The sequence below is a fragment of the Mytilinidion resinicola genome (genome assembly GCF_010093595.1).
Source record: "Mytilinidion resinicola strain CBS 304.34 unplaced genomic scaffold BDZ99scaffold_6, whole genome shotgun sequence".
Taxonomy (NCBI): domain Eukaryota; kingdom Fungi; phylum Ascomycota; class Dothideomycetes; order Mytilinidiales; family Mytilinidiaceae; genus Mytilinidion; species Mytilinidion resinicola.
In genome coordinates, this window is record NW_022985442.1 from 1,266,180 (window position 1) to 1,279,249 (window position 13,070).

At 53.3% G+C, this 13,070-nt stretch overlaps 5 protein-coding genes and 1 non-coding gene across 6 annotated transcripts; 3 read left to right on the forward strand and 3 right to left on the reverse strand.

Moving 5' to 3' along the window:
* Positions 1–551: 551 nt before the first annotated feature.
* On the reverse strand, positions 552–1,320 carry BDZ99DRAFT_267070 (uncharacterized protein). The gene has a single exon (XM_033713859.1). The coding sequence runs from the start codon at positions 1,075–1,077 to the stop codon at positions 682–684; it is 396 nt and encodes a 131-aa protein (XP_033579425.1). The 5' UTR covers positions 1,078–1,320; the 3' UTR covers positions 552–681.
* Positions 1,321–2,757: 1,437 nt separating this feature from the next.
* Positions 2,758–2,851, reverse strand: BDZ99DRAFT_t35. The gene has a single exon. It is a non-coding gene; the product is annotated as a tRNA-Glu (tRNA).
* A 1,272-nt stretch (positions 2,852–4,123) lies between these two features.
* On the forward strand, positions 4,124–6,976 carry BDZ99DRAFT_496872 (uncharacterized protein; the record flags this gene model as incomplete). The annotated part of the gene is made up of 1 exon (XM_033723465.1): positions 4,124–6,976. The coding sequence occupies one exon, from the start codon at positions 4,124–4,126 to the stop codon at positions 6,974–6,976; it is 2,853 nt and encodes a 950-aa protein (XP_033579426.1).
* Positions 6,977–8,085: 1,109 nt separating this feature from the next.
* On the forward strand, positions 8,086–10,057 carry BDZ99DRAFT_439610 (uncharacterized protein; the record flags this gene model as incomplete). The annotated part of the gene is made up of 2 exons (XM_033717664.1): positions 8,086–8,561; positions 8,738–10,057. Coding segments are annotated over exons 1-2 (1,485 nt in total), but the record flags the coding sequence as incomplete, so codon positions are not given.
* A 354-nt stretch (positions 10,058–10,411) lies between these two features.
* On the forward strand, positions 10,412–10,861 carry BDZ99DRAFT_461151 (uncharacterized protein). Its single transcript, XM_033719552.1, has one exon. It carries the CDS (start codon positions 10,421–10,423, stop codon positions 10,721–10,723), a length of 303 nt encoding a protein of 100 aa, XP_033579428.1. The 5' UTR covers positions 10,412–10,420; the 3' UTR covers positions 10,724–10,861.
* A 180-nt stretch (positions 10,862–11,041) lies between these two features.
* On the reverse strand, positions 11,042–12,422 carry BDZ99DRAFT_439614 (60S ribosomal protein L15; the record flags this gene model as incomplete). Its single annotated transcript, XM_033717665.1, has 5 exons — positions 11,042–11,815; positions 11,894–11,919; positions 11,978–12,080; positions 12,159–12,186; positions 12,336–12,422. The coding sequence occupies 5 exons, from the start codon at positions 12,420–12,422 to the stop codon at positions 11,448–11,450; spliced, it is 612 nt and encodes a 203-aa protein (XP_033579429.1). The 3' UTR covers positions 11,042–11,447.
* Positions 12,423–13,070: the final 648 nt, after the last annotated feature.

Genomic DNA, 13,070 nt, shown 5'->3' on the forward strand with positions numbered 1-13,070 from the left:
GTGCCCACCTCACCGGTTCACAACAGCAACCACCTACAGACATGCGCATTACTCAGGCCCAGAATCAGCAATCAGCCATCCCACAGCATATTCACAGCCCGCCACCGTCGGTCGCACAGCTAATCGTTACTCAGCTAAATTCTGCCTCGTGCCCGACCTGCTCACCCACTTCTATCCTTACCCCGCAACGCCGCAACTTCAGCCTTCGTACACGGAAACTGTACTAATGGTAGGCATAATCATTAAAGATGGCGAAAATGGAGCCTGGTTCGTTGTGCTGAGGGTGGGATCAACACGCCTCCACCAACACCGGTCTGTGGCTGAGCAGGGTGCGCGAAAGCGGGAAAATCACCAACCAACAAGCTGCATAGCAGAAGGGCGATTGGATACGGCCGACCGCAAGGCCGACCGCCTGGGCTAAACTGAACTTGCAACGCTCGTTCTGGAGGGGGGCGTCCTTCTTCGTGCCCAACCCACTGCCAACCCATCAAGCAAACTCTACCGCCTGATCGTGAGCAGAGCCGATGCATAGCCTCAGTGCGGCGTGCGTTTGGCGGCCTTCCTATCACGACGCACTTGCCTAGTCGGTTGATAGGAGTGCGACGTGTTGTATGCGTGTGCGCAATGGCAGCGAAGCACATGCACATGCACATGCACAGCGAACGAACATTGCGTGGTAGGTTAGTGGTTGCTGAGGGCTGATACGATAACGGTGGGCGACGCCCGGTTATGCAGGAGTGGCAGCTGCAGATCGGGCGTGTTGGATGTGTTTCGGAATGTGCTTGGCGGGGGTTGGGGAGTGGGCTCGGTTGGAGATGGTGAGGGGACTTGCACAGGTGGCGGGATTCTGGTGATGGGAGGGCTGATGACGGTGGAGGGGGGGTGGGTTGGTGGCTGGTAGGTGCGTAGGGTGAGGAATCTTTTTAGCTGATGGAATTGAGGCTTGTGATGATGGTTGGAATGTGCGCGAGGCTGGGGATGGAGAGCAGGCTGACGTTGGTGCGATTGGGCGCAGGGAGCTGCGTGAGGTACGTACCTAGTGCTGCTCTTTTTCAGGTGTTGTTCTGGAGTCATCATGCAAACTTGTCAGTAAGCCAGCAATAGTCATCCCTTTCTCCTTTCTTTCTCACAGTCAGATTGCCACGTCCATATCTTCATCTCGGATCGATCCGAATAGCTACATACGTCCATAATGTGAAGCCGGGCAGCTGGCTTTACCAACGGCGCCACAAAAGAGTGTGAATTGAGAACCAATCTCGATTCCCAACTGCTAGCTACTTATACGCTCACCACCAGCCAGCGCCAAACCCCCCCCAAGGCCTGACACATAAGGCCACGCGCTTCTCGTGGAGACCAACCCGACATCATCATACTCGTATCTCCATCGTGAAAGAGGAATATGCTCCTTCAATTTCCAGCACTCCGATTCTTGTCAGCCAACTTCATATTCCCTTGCAACTGAAGGGCCCGTGAGCCATGCCCGGGGGATATTACTCGGACATCGAACAGTCACGTCATAGATAACTTTTGGATATGTGTAACCTTCGCAGAAGACCGTGCGTTCTAGGTCGATTGATTTGGGAGCTTCGGCAAGGTACTTATCGTGGGGTCGGAGAATTCACAGGATTGGGTTGGGGTGATCTTATGCCTACGTGGGGTATCTTCTGGGGCTGAAAGTTGTGCTGAGGAGTTGGCTTGTGAGTGAGTATGGAGGTGGAGTTGGTGGAGGCGGTGCTCCCTCTTCTTGTTGACGTCTAGACCTCGAGCTTGCATTTACTTCGTCGCCGTTTGTTCCCCTTTGTTGGGCTTTGGCAGGTAAATTTGTTTTTATCTCGAAGCTTTACGATATTCTCATGGGTGTGATTATCTGACGGATAGCAGAATGCACTGTCAACAAAGGGAGTTTGTGCAACGAAGCGAATTTCGTTTTCATAGCATACATGTAAAATATGACAGAGTCTAGGCACTCTTCTCTAATCTACTGTATGTCCTTCGGCCATTCGTCAGTCCCCACCGAGCGCCTGGGGTTCATTGATGGTCTTTGCCGGAGCATCAGGACGAGCATCAGCTTCGTTCGGGGACAGTTGTCTTCTAGGTCGGTACAGCGTAGGTGACATCGAGAGGCAGTGTTACCCCTGACTGGATCGCGATCATGTTTGATCTTCTGAAAGCCATCACGAAGAACGTGGTATCATCGTGACCCGACTTCCCGTTGTAGTAAAAAGGGCCTATGTTTCGAACATATAGTAGGCAATGCTATAGAGTAACTCGGAGAAATAGGAGGAAATGTAGGTTCGTTGACAATAGAACATAGTCAAGGTGATTGAAAGCGGCGGTATTATGCACTCTCGTTCCAATGCTATTCCAAGAAGCAGTTCGTAGTACTGGGAGATGATTATCCTTTTGATTTAGTTTCCGAAACATACCTTGCGAAACTAAGATACTGTATAATGCTGTCGGTTAGATCTGCGAAATCAGTGCAAACCCCATTCCGAGACCCATTGCATAACCGATGCTAAGCACTGCGTTCCTTTATGTTGAGAGAAGAATGACAATCCCCCAACGTAGCTCAGAGATAAAAAAATAGTGAACCCCTGACCCCTGCCTTCTCACTAAACGTCCTCCAAATCGCTGCTTGAAAATTGCCTCACTACTTCTCACTCAACACCAAAAAGCCAAAAAGGTACATTCACACCTGGAACAGCTGGTGATGCTCACCATCATTTCGAGGACGTCAAAAAGCAAAAAGAGGAAATATTCCGTCGCCGGGAATCGAACCCGGGCCTTGCCGGCACTTTCGTGAGAGACTCTCGGTGAGAGCGGCAAATCCTAGCCCCTAGACCACAACGGATGTTGATTTGATGAGCCACCGGAATTATTGTGTATATATATCAATAGCTTTTTCTAATGTGCAGAAATGCTTAGGTGGAAGAAATTAGAGCACGTGTTGAACATGAAGATATCCACTGCCCTCTACACCTCGCTTAAACCTTATAACGCCAAGACCTTCTGAATGTGGTCCCCCTGTAGATACAAAGAGCAGTGGCACAGTGGGGATTCGCTAGCTCCAAATCTGGACGCAGGCTCTGGAACACTCTCAGAAATAGAAAAGGCCTTGAGAGACACATCTTCAGAGTATTGACGTACTCTCGTACCTTCTGAGTAGATTTTTTAGGATACCTAAGTATATGACCTGGTATCACAGGCTATCATCTGTCATAAATGCCGTTGATCACGTTGTCACATGTGCACGATTGAGAATCATGAGCTGTCCCGCTGAACGTATATGTACCCCCAAAATCAGACGCTGGAAGGTCACGGACTGTGAATCCCTCTGACTTGAGGCGTCTATCTTGCCATTCTACAAGATTGACGCCGTTGAAGATATCACCGCGCTCCTCGTACTCTCTAATGCATAGTCCTCCTACCAAGGTCGAGGACATGGGCAGTGCTGCATGTGGAGGCTGACCGGTGATGTGCCTGGCGGCTCCAATGAAGACTGCTTGGGCAAAGCTGGTGTCGCGAAGGAAGGCGACGACGACATCATCTTGCAAAAACCCCCAGGTTCTGCCTTGACAACGCATCCACTTGCCTAGGCACTTGTGGTACACTATCGTCCCGTTCCTAGCCGGCCGCAATCGGCAGCGCGGGAGTCTGGTCGCTCGCAGGGAGCCCCAGGCCAACGCGCTGCTCGTGAGAGACGTTCTGCGTGAGCCAAGACCCCGCCGGCACCAAAACAACTCAACAACCAACTGCAGCAACGCCTGCTGTCAGCTTCTCACCAGCGTCACCTCCCAAGCAGTGAATTGCTTTTTGTCGCCCGTCTGCTCGCTGCTCGCTGCTCGCTCTGTCGCCGGGCTCCGGCCAAGATTCACTCGCTTGCCGCGCCCTTCTACGCTCCCAAAGTTCACTTAATGACCGAGACTTAAACCTTAGGCACTCACCACCTCACTCGCACATGGTTCACCTCATGTGAACCGCGCTCCACCACGAGCCACGAACAAGTCCAGCGCTTTGACACCCCACGCCGGCTTGAAGAGGGTGCCTGTCGCCTCACCGATTTTTGAGTTCTCGATTTTCGCACACCACCACATCAACACACACCCCACACCCCGCGGCCAATATGGTGCAGGCCGATCCGCTGCGAGACTACTACCAGGACCTGGGCGTGCCGCCGACTGCGGGGCCGGAGGAGGTTACGAAAGCATTCCGAAAGCTCGCGCTCAAGTGCCATCCGGACCGCAACCCAGGCTGTGAGGAGGAATTCAAGACGAAATTCCAGGTCATCCAAGCTGCTCATGAAGTCCTGAACGACCCTGAGCGGAGGCTCAAGTACGATCTTGACAGGAAGAAGCAAACAGCTCGCAACAGGCCGCCTGCCCCTGCACGCAACGCCTACTCCAGCTTCACTACCGGCGCCAGCAACTACCCTCCTCCGCCGCGTCGAACCCCTTTCCCTACGCAAGCGCCTCGACCTCCTCCCAACAAGCCACAGGCTTCCACTGCCTCCACCAATGGAGCCAACCGTTTCACACACTTCCCGCGGCCACCGCCCCCAGCCCAACGACCGAACACTAGGGACGATGCAGATGCTAGGAGGAATGTGTTTCAAGCTTGGGAGCGGATGAACCCGAACAAGACTCCACCAAATGCCGAGGATGCTGCATATGCGAAGACACGGGCTAATACCGCAAGCCGTGCTAGCACTGCGGGTACGGCGAAGCCAGGAATGGGCCGAAGCAATACTACGAGAATGCCTAGGAAGAGCGGCTTCGATCCCGCAACTCCTGGAGCAGACGAGCCTCAAGCGCATGGGTCAGCATACTACACTACTGCTCGACATTCGAAGGATCCTCCTCCAGACCAGACCGAGTCCGATCAATCTACGCCGCGCAAAGCTGATCCACTACGAAATTTCAGAACACAGGCAGCGTACGACGAAGATGTGCCTTTCACAGAGGGCCAGCGCCACCGGACGCCATACGCATCTCGCAGCGGAGAGAGAATGCAATTCTCGAGTGAAGGCCTAGGACGCTCGGCCAGCACTCGGCACTCGCCGCGCCAGTTCTCAGAGAATGATACCTCAGATCCGTCTACGTCGCGTCCTCCGAGGCACAGGAGTGTGAGTCCTCCGCCTCGGAGACCTCCATTTACCACTAGCCAAACTTCGGCCAAAGGGCCACCCAGACATAACCCAGGAGGAAATGCAACACGTCCGTTCTTCATGTACGACTCTAGTGATGACGATAAGGAAGAGGAGTTGCCTTCGTTTCCACCACCAAACCCTGGAGCTCCGAGGAGAGCAAGCGGGTTTCCGCAAAAGTCTCCCCAGACCAGAGGTCCCACTAAGCCACCCGGCAGTACTGGCGACGCTCCTCCGGGTTTCAAAGGCCAATCTACAAAAATGTACGACTCTTTCACTTCCAATCATTTCAATGTTTTCAGTGATACTACCTGGACTTCTCCTTGGGTGAAGCCGGCTACCCCATTCCGTGGGACTGCTGATCACGCAACTGCCGCTCCAGCGAAACCTGCTGAGGCGAAACTTGTTGGGTTTGCAAAGTATGCCAATTCGCCCTGGATGTTTCCATCCAGTGTATTGCCGAAGAAAGACAGGCGGACTTTCCCCTTATCCACTCCACATCTCTTTTCAAATCCCAAGCTTGGGCGCACTCCGCAACCTTCAAAAGGAAATGCTGACCCGACTAGTTTCAACATACCCACTGCCGACGAAACGTTCAAGAACAACTTCCCGGGCCTGAAGAGTAGGAGTGCAGAGAGCATCAACACCACATTCTCTCCGGAGGAGTGGAGCGGTACTTTCAAGGGTAATTCCGATTACTTTGCTGTGCCTATTGGCAATGGAAAGACTACGAAAGGTAGACAATCCCCGACCCGTGGGAGACCTGCAAGCCGACCACAATCTACGCATCAAAATTCTTCTCAGGGGCCACCTCCACCACCGCCGCCTCCTCCGTTCTTCGCACCGTCACAGCAGTCGTCGCACATGCCACCACCCGCTCCGCCCGTTAATACCCAGGCTGCCCCGGGAGCGCCACCGGTAAAATTCTCTCCCCAGCAATGGCAGCAGACTTTCAAGGAGCCTAGCTGGGTCTATCCAACGACTTCGCCAACTCGTCCAGCGTCTACTTCGTCGAAGCGCCCTGGCCCACCCAAGTCACGTAAAGGACCTACAGTGCCGAAAGCTGCTACTGTGACTGATGCCACGGATGAGCCAACTCTCAACGGCACATCCTATGCGCGTCCGCAGAGTATAAGCAGTGACGAGAGCAGCAACGCTATGGAAATCGACTCGGAAACGCCGCCAATACCGAATGGTAAACGCAGAGCGCCAGTTCGAGAAGCTCGCACTGTGCCAGCGTCTCCCCATCGTGCTGACTGGAAAGATGATGCGCCGAAGCAGGCAACGACAGCTCCAACATCCGCAACGGAACCGCAAGGACCTGGCTTGGATGGTCTCGCAGGCCTGAAGAATGTCGCGCCGTTCGTACCGACTACAAACGGCGGTCTACGCGACCTCAACGACCTGAGTTCGAGTTTACCTTTCCATTCCGCCCCTTCTGCAGCCCATCCGCTGAAGCCATCGACGGTGGACAACTTTGGCCTTCCGACGCTGCCCAAGGCGCCCGAAGAACCTGTTCCTCTCACTAAGCAGAGTTTCGCGTTGTACATGCAGCGAATGTATACGTACATCTCGGGCTTCAACAAGTTCAACAACGACATGTTGAACCACTTTCGTGGGAGACAAGAGTCGCTCCAGAATCTCCATCCAGCTTGGCTTACGGCCGTCGGTGAACCAACGGGCAAGCTTGGTTTTGATAGCTACATGTTGGGGTTGAAAGAGGATGAGAGGATCAGGCTTCATTGGAATGTTGGGACTGAGAAACATCAGAGGAACATGGAGATCTGCCAACAGATTAGATTGAAGGCCGCCAGGGGTCTTCCTGAGCAATAGATTTTTTGAGAGAGGCGCTTCGACTCCTTTCTATGCCTGGTACGCTCACCAGTACTGAGAAAGAGGCCTGCCTCAGTCTACTCATCATCTGGATTGGTCCTCGAGGGCCGGGTGCAGTATTTCATGGGCTATACATATTTATCCTGCGGCGAATACACATCGGGGTCGTGTTACAGCTGCTTTTTCTGTGTTGGGTTTCAGGAATTCAATTCTACTGCCCTTCTTTTCTATAGACTTTTGACGAGTTGGTGGACTTTCTTTTCGCGGGTGGGTGGAAAATGGGTGGCTGTCTTTGGCTGATGGTCGAGTCTATTTTCCAGCGTTACAGCAAGCGATTGTTTAGCGTTGGCGTTGTCGTGGGTTTCTTTCCTCGACTTCTTGTATAATACCCTCTACTGTGATGCCGCCGACCATCCTGCATACGGTTTACTCTTTGATGGGATGGATGAACCTGTTATTGGGTTCGTGGACATAGTTAATAGTCGATAAACGAGTAAGGCAAGATGTTCCTACATTCCATGTGCGCATCACTTCTGCAAGATCTGTTTCCGAGCGATCGAGAGGTCACAGCGTCATGTGCATATGCTGTGTTGGATCTGTCAAACCATTAGTTCTCTTCGCGATTTGACGTGCGACCACATCTGTCATCTTCCTAATTAGGGTAGGCTACCTTGTGCTTCAATAATACTCCGAGAGGATTACAGTGCAGTAGTCTGTATCCCCAGTTCTGTCACCCTGAATCTTAACTGCTATATTGAACACGCGAGTTAAATTTAGATGGCATGCGCGATCCCTGTGCCAATCAACATGCGTTCGGACGAGAAGCCCCTTGACCACTCTACACAAGGCTAAAGTACCGAACATCTCAACTTCTTAAAGACGTAGAAAATAAATTCACCGCCCCTCAGACATCGCATATGTTTCCGGCAATAGGGGCACAGGGGTCGCACCCGCCCTGCGCTTTCCCTTCATCGGAAGCGAGGGCGATCATCGGCAGGGGCAACCACCAGCAGCCGGCTTGTTTAGCTTAGCCCCCATTTCTCAGCCTAACTTAGCCTCCGCCAGAGGAGCTGACTTCGATCGTGTCTCGGCCTGGCCTCTTCGGCCTTCTCTTGACGCTATTTCTCCCTCATGTTGCTGCGTTACTGCTCCTCCCTCTTTTCTACACCTTTTGGTTAGGTTGTCTTCTCTGCGTTGAGCTTTCGAGAGCGCCGCATCTGTCCGCCCTACCCCTCGAGGCTTTTCCTTGCGTCTTTTGTCTCACTAGGTCTCCTGTCGCGTTCCGTCACGATTCCGACTGCGTTCGCACATGAGGCCTCTTGTCCATCCTGTTCTTGGAGCCTCGAAGCAGTAGGGCCATCTCCGTTTGAAGAGATATTGGAACGCACCATTGGATCCCCGAGTCGACATATTCGAAGTCATGACGACTGGAGATGACAGCGCGCCAGCGTCGCCCGGGTATGCGCCTGGGAACAAATGGGACGCGTTGTTGCAATTGGCGAAGGGAAGGAGAGGGAGGACGCTGATCATCTCGGCTGTGTTTGCGGTGGTGATGTGTGGGCTGTTATTTCAGAGTTCGGCTGAGGTGGGTGAACAATTTTCTAAGAATTTGGACGCTCCTGAACGCTTGAAGAAGAGGTGGATGTGGCTCTCTGAGCATGGCCAATTAGGAGAAGTCTCGTACTGAGGCGATACTCGAATCCCGCATGCTATTTGGTGACGACTTGGAGTTCAAGGAGTTATGCTAATTTGGCATTCCAGTCTCTATCCTACAAAAATCTCTCCTCCCTTGACAACTACCACCTCCCCTCATGGAAAACAAACCCAACTGAGGTTTCAGAACCAATCGAAATCTTTACACCGTCGAATATGACCCTAGAAATCGAAAACGGGGCCATTAAAAACGTTCCAAGCCATTTAAAAAAGGAGACGCCGAATTTCCACCTCCTCATGCCAGCAACAAAAGATAACTCTGATTTCTGCAAGACTGTGGTATCTGCTATGATTATGGACTATCCGGCTCCGACTATCATAAATTTTGGGGAACAGTTCAAGAATATAACGGAGTTAGAGCGTGCGAAGGTTAAGAATATTCTGAATTACTTGTCGGATAGGAAGAATGTGAGAGATGATGATCTCGTTATGATTGTGGATGGTCAAGATGTTTATTTTCAGCTACCTTCGGAGGTTCTTGTGAAGCAATACCAGAATATACTCGCGGAAGCGAATCGGCGATTGAAGGACAAATATGGGGTTATATATCCTAAGGATGGAGCAGCAAGGGCGATGTACAATCAGACGGTTGTCTGGGGGGCTGATAAGCTCTGTTGGGCCGAGCAGGGAAATGCTACGGCGTGTCCAACGGTTCCGGAATCACCACTACCAACAAACACGTATGGACTCGAGACGGATGACACTGAGCTTCTCAGTCGCGCGAAATACCTCAATGCTGGCACGGTAATCGGCCCTGCAAAGGATCTCCGGGCCATCTTTGCCTCAACACTCCCAAAGATGGTGGAAGTAAACGGCACCGAACCCACAGCCCAATACATCTTTTCCACCCTCTTCTCTGAGCAAGAAACCGCCCGCGAAGAAGCTCTCAAAGCCGCAAAAACAGTCTCCGGAGCCTGGCGCGGCTGGCTATCCAGCAAAAATCGTCCTCCCACCGACAAGAACACCACAGCGCCACCTCGCCTGGAATTCTCCATGGGCCTCGACTACGCCCACCTCCTCTTCCAGCCCACAACCTCCACCGCCCCCAAAGAGCTCGTCTCCCTCCCGCACTCCGAAATGCAAACCCTCCACCACGTCTACACCCCCACGCCGCCTCTCACCCTCCCCGACGCGCTCCTCGACCTCCCACCCCCCTATCATACCCTCGATCCCTCCAAAGACCCCTCCCCAAACCCCCTCCCCTACCTCATCAAACCCCTCGTGCACGACGACAAGCTCGATAACCTGCCCGCCGCCAACAAGCCCTGGGTCGAGATCCAGCTCTGGACAAACACCTATACCGGCGCCGTGCCCGCCCTGCTGCATCTCAACCAACCCGCCGCAGCGCCAAAGCCGAGGGGCAAAACCGTGCTCGAGAACCCCACGGAGATCAACTCTAAACCCGAAACCAACAAACGCGACGACGATGGGGACAAGGAGAAGAAATCCCCGTTTGCGATTGGCTGGCAGGATCTCTGGTTCTACCCACACGCGCGTGCGCTCGCGCGCTCTGCGCTGCGCGTCGAGCAGGGCAGTCTGGCGTGGCATGCGGCGGCGGTGGGCGGGGATAGCTGGTGGGATATGCGGGGGGGCAAGGGCGGCGTGTGGGCGGTGCGGGGGCGGTATCTGGGGTGGGGTGAGGGGGATGGGGTGTGTGGGGGGCAGGACATGGTGGAGAAAGTGTTTGGGGATGGCAAGGGGCCGTGGTTGCAGGAAGGGGAGGCGGAAAGAATGAGGGTGGAGGCCGAGGAGGCTATTAAGAAGGCGAAGGAAGAAGAGGAGAGGAGGACGCAGGAAGAGGAGTCTCGGAAACAGCAGGAAGAGGAAACTAGAAAGAAACAAGAGGAAGCTGCTAAAAAGAAGGAATTAGAGGAGGCGCAGAGGAAAGCTGATGAGGCGGAGAAGAAAAAACTAGACGAGGCGGCGAAGAAGCATGAGGCTGATCAGAAACAGGAGGATGAATGGGATGCGGAGCGGAAGAAGCTGGAGGGCGGGCAGGCTGGAGAAAAGACGAAATCGGAGGAGGAGCATTAAGGGATGGTTACTCCAATTTTATCACCCGTCTATCGCCTCCACCGGACAAAAGGTTCCGCGTGTCAAGCCAACTTTACGCACGATCAGTGGCTCTAGAGTGTCTCAGCTCGAGGAGCAAGAGGTGTTGGCGCCATGAAGGCAATTGAAGTACCTGGCAGTCAAGGGCTATCCCCACGGGCCTTCGAATACTGTCCTCAATCTGGCATTCCATAGCATGGACGAAAAGAAGCCTGTAACATCAGTGAAGGGCAAGCTGCTACGATGCGTAGCATCTACAGGGTGTATCACACTATCAGAGAGCTATTGGACAGATAACTGAGTACAGAGCTCGCTTCAGATTGGCGCCAGTATGAGGCGTAGCCACGGTACAAACGTTGTTTTTATTTGGCTCAGATCTTGTTGGCGTTGGGACTTGGTTTAAGATTAGGCATTTGAGATATCCATCTTCTATCACGCTCACATCTGTAGAAACGCCGAGTCTAGGAATCACATTAATAACCCACAATTCATGTTGATAGCGTCACGAAAAGTTTTGCAGTGGTATAAGGCGCCCAAGCCGTCCATTGAACGAACTCGTTTTTTTGAGTCGAGGTATCCCTCTCCTCACTGTGAAACAAACATGTTGCTTGCAACACTGGCTCCGCATTCCCTATTTCTCCGCCCATGAATGCTGCAAACCCACGCAGAAAACATCCCCAATAACATCCACCCCCCAGCGATCCGCTTAACGGTAACGCCAGAGCGAGAGGGTGTTGTGACGCTTCCAGGTCTTGCGGCGACCGGCAGTCGTCTTGTTGTAGCCGTGGCCCTTTCCGAGACCGCGCGAGCGCTTGCCGGTGGCGGTGAGGCCGCGGGACTCGCGGTGCTTGTGCACGGGCTTGGTGATCCAGTTGATGCGGGCGTCGCGGCGGATGGCCTTGTGCTGGGGGTCGACGAGGATGACTTCGTAGTACTTGTAGGTCGAGTCCTGGTTGATCCAGTAGCTGTTCAGGACACGGAGGTTGGCGCAGCGGCGGCCGACACGCTCCTCGGCGGTGGACTTGAGGGAGCGCTGGTACTTGAGCTGGTTGACACCCTGGTTGGTGGGCTTGCCTGTGGAGGAAAAATAGGTTAGCTGCTAGTCTCGATATCTGTCGACCTATATCGTTGGAGACTCAGGATATCGCATACCGTAGGTGGCACCCTTGGGCACTGGCCTGCAGAAAATTGTCAGCGTTTTGTTCATAGGTGTTTTTTGACCATTATGAACCGTACTTCTTGCGTCCACCTCTCCTCACACGGACACGGTAGATGACATAGCCCTGCTTAGCCTTGTACCCGAGGCGGCGGGCCTTATCGGGTCGCGATGGGCGGGAAGCTGTCTAGATGTTAGCATTGTCGATTCTCGTCGTCCGGCCATCTCGAAGAAATTTGCCAGCAAGAGATCCTAACTCACCTCGGTGGATAACATTCAATTGACGCAGCTAATGAAGACACTCTCAGCTAATGTTCAACGAGTGGCATCAAGCACTGCCCAGCAGTCGCCGCCATCTCTCCTAGAGCCAGAGTGCGCCAAAGGAGGAGAAGCCGGCAGAGTGCGGGCAGTGGTAGCAATTGCGTGGGGTGTTCATACCTCCCAGCAGCGGACCCTCATCAAAAAGCGAACGACATCGCTCTGCTTGCGCTTCTGGAGCTCTTCGACGTACTTGAGGGCACCCATCTCGTCGGTTGTGGCGGGTTGTCGATGATTTGGCGTGGTCGTGCGTTTCGCTGAAGAAGTTCGATTTGGAGTGTGGCCGGCATCTTCCGCCTCGCTTGTGGATGACTAAGGTCTTGGCACCATCACCTGGACGTCCACGCGGGGCATAGAAAAGGTGGCACAATAATTCTAGAACAGGCTGTCTCGTGTTGTACACCTGTCTGCAACTGTTCGGGCTGTTTCAATGTAACTTAAGAAATCTAAAGAACATAGAAGCTCTTCGCCTTGGGTTATGTGGAAACTTGTTGAAGCACTTCATGCAGTGGCAGACAGATGTACATACGGGCAGAGTACTCAATGAGTGTGCCACTTTTTTGATGCCCAGCGTGACGTCTTCCCTGACACGCAGGCATAAAGAAAGTGGCTCTCTCAGTTTGAACAAGCCGCCGCGGTGGATGCCACTGCTTGGGGTGCTTCAATGCGTCCTTGAAAACCTGAGCGTGATGGGAGCTCTTCACTTGGGGCTATCTTGAGAGTCTTCAGCACACCAAGCATTGGCAGACAGATGTACGTATCAGAGGACTGTGAGCGGGTTACATACTTTTTTCACGCCCAGAGTGCCTGACCCCCGTTACGTTTCTTGATCTTCAACTCCATGTTCACCGAAAA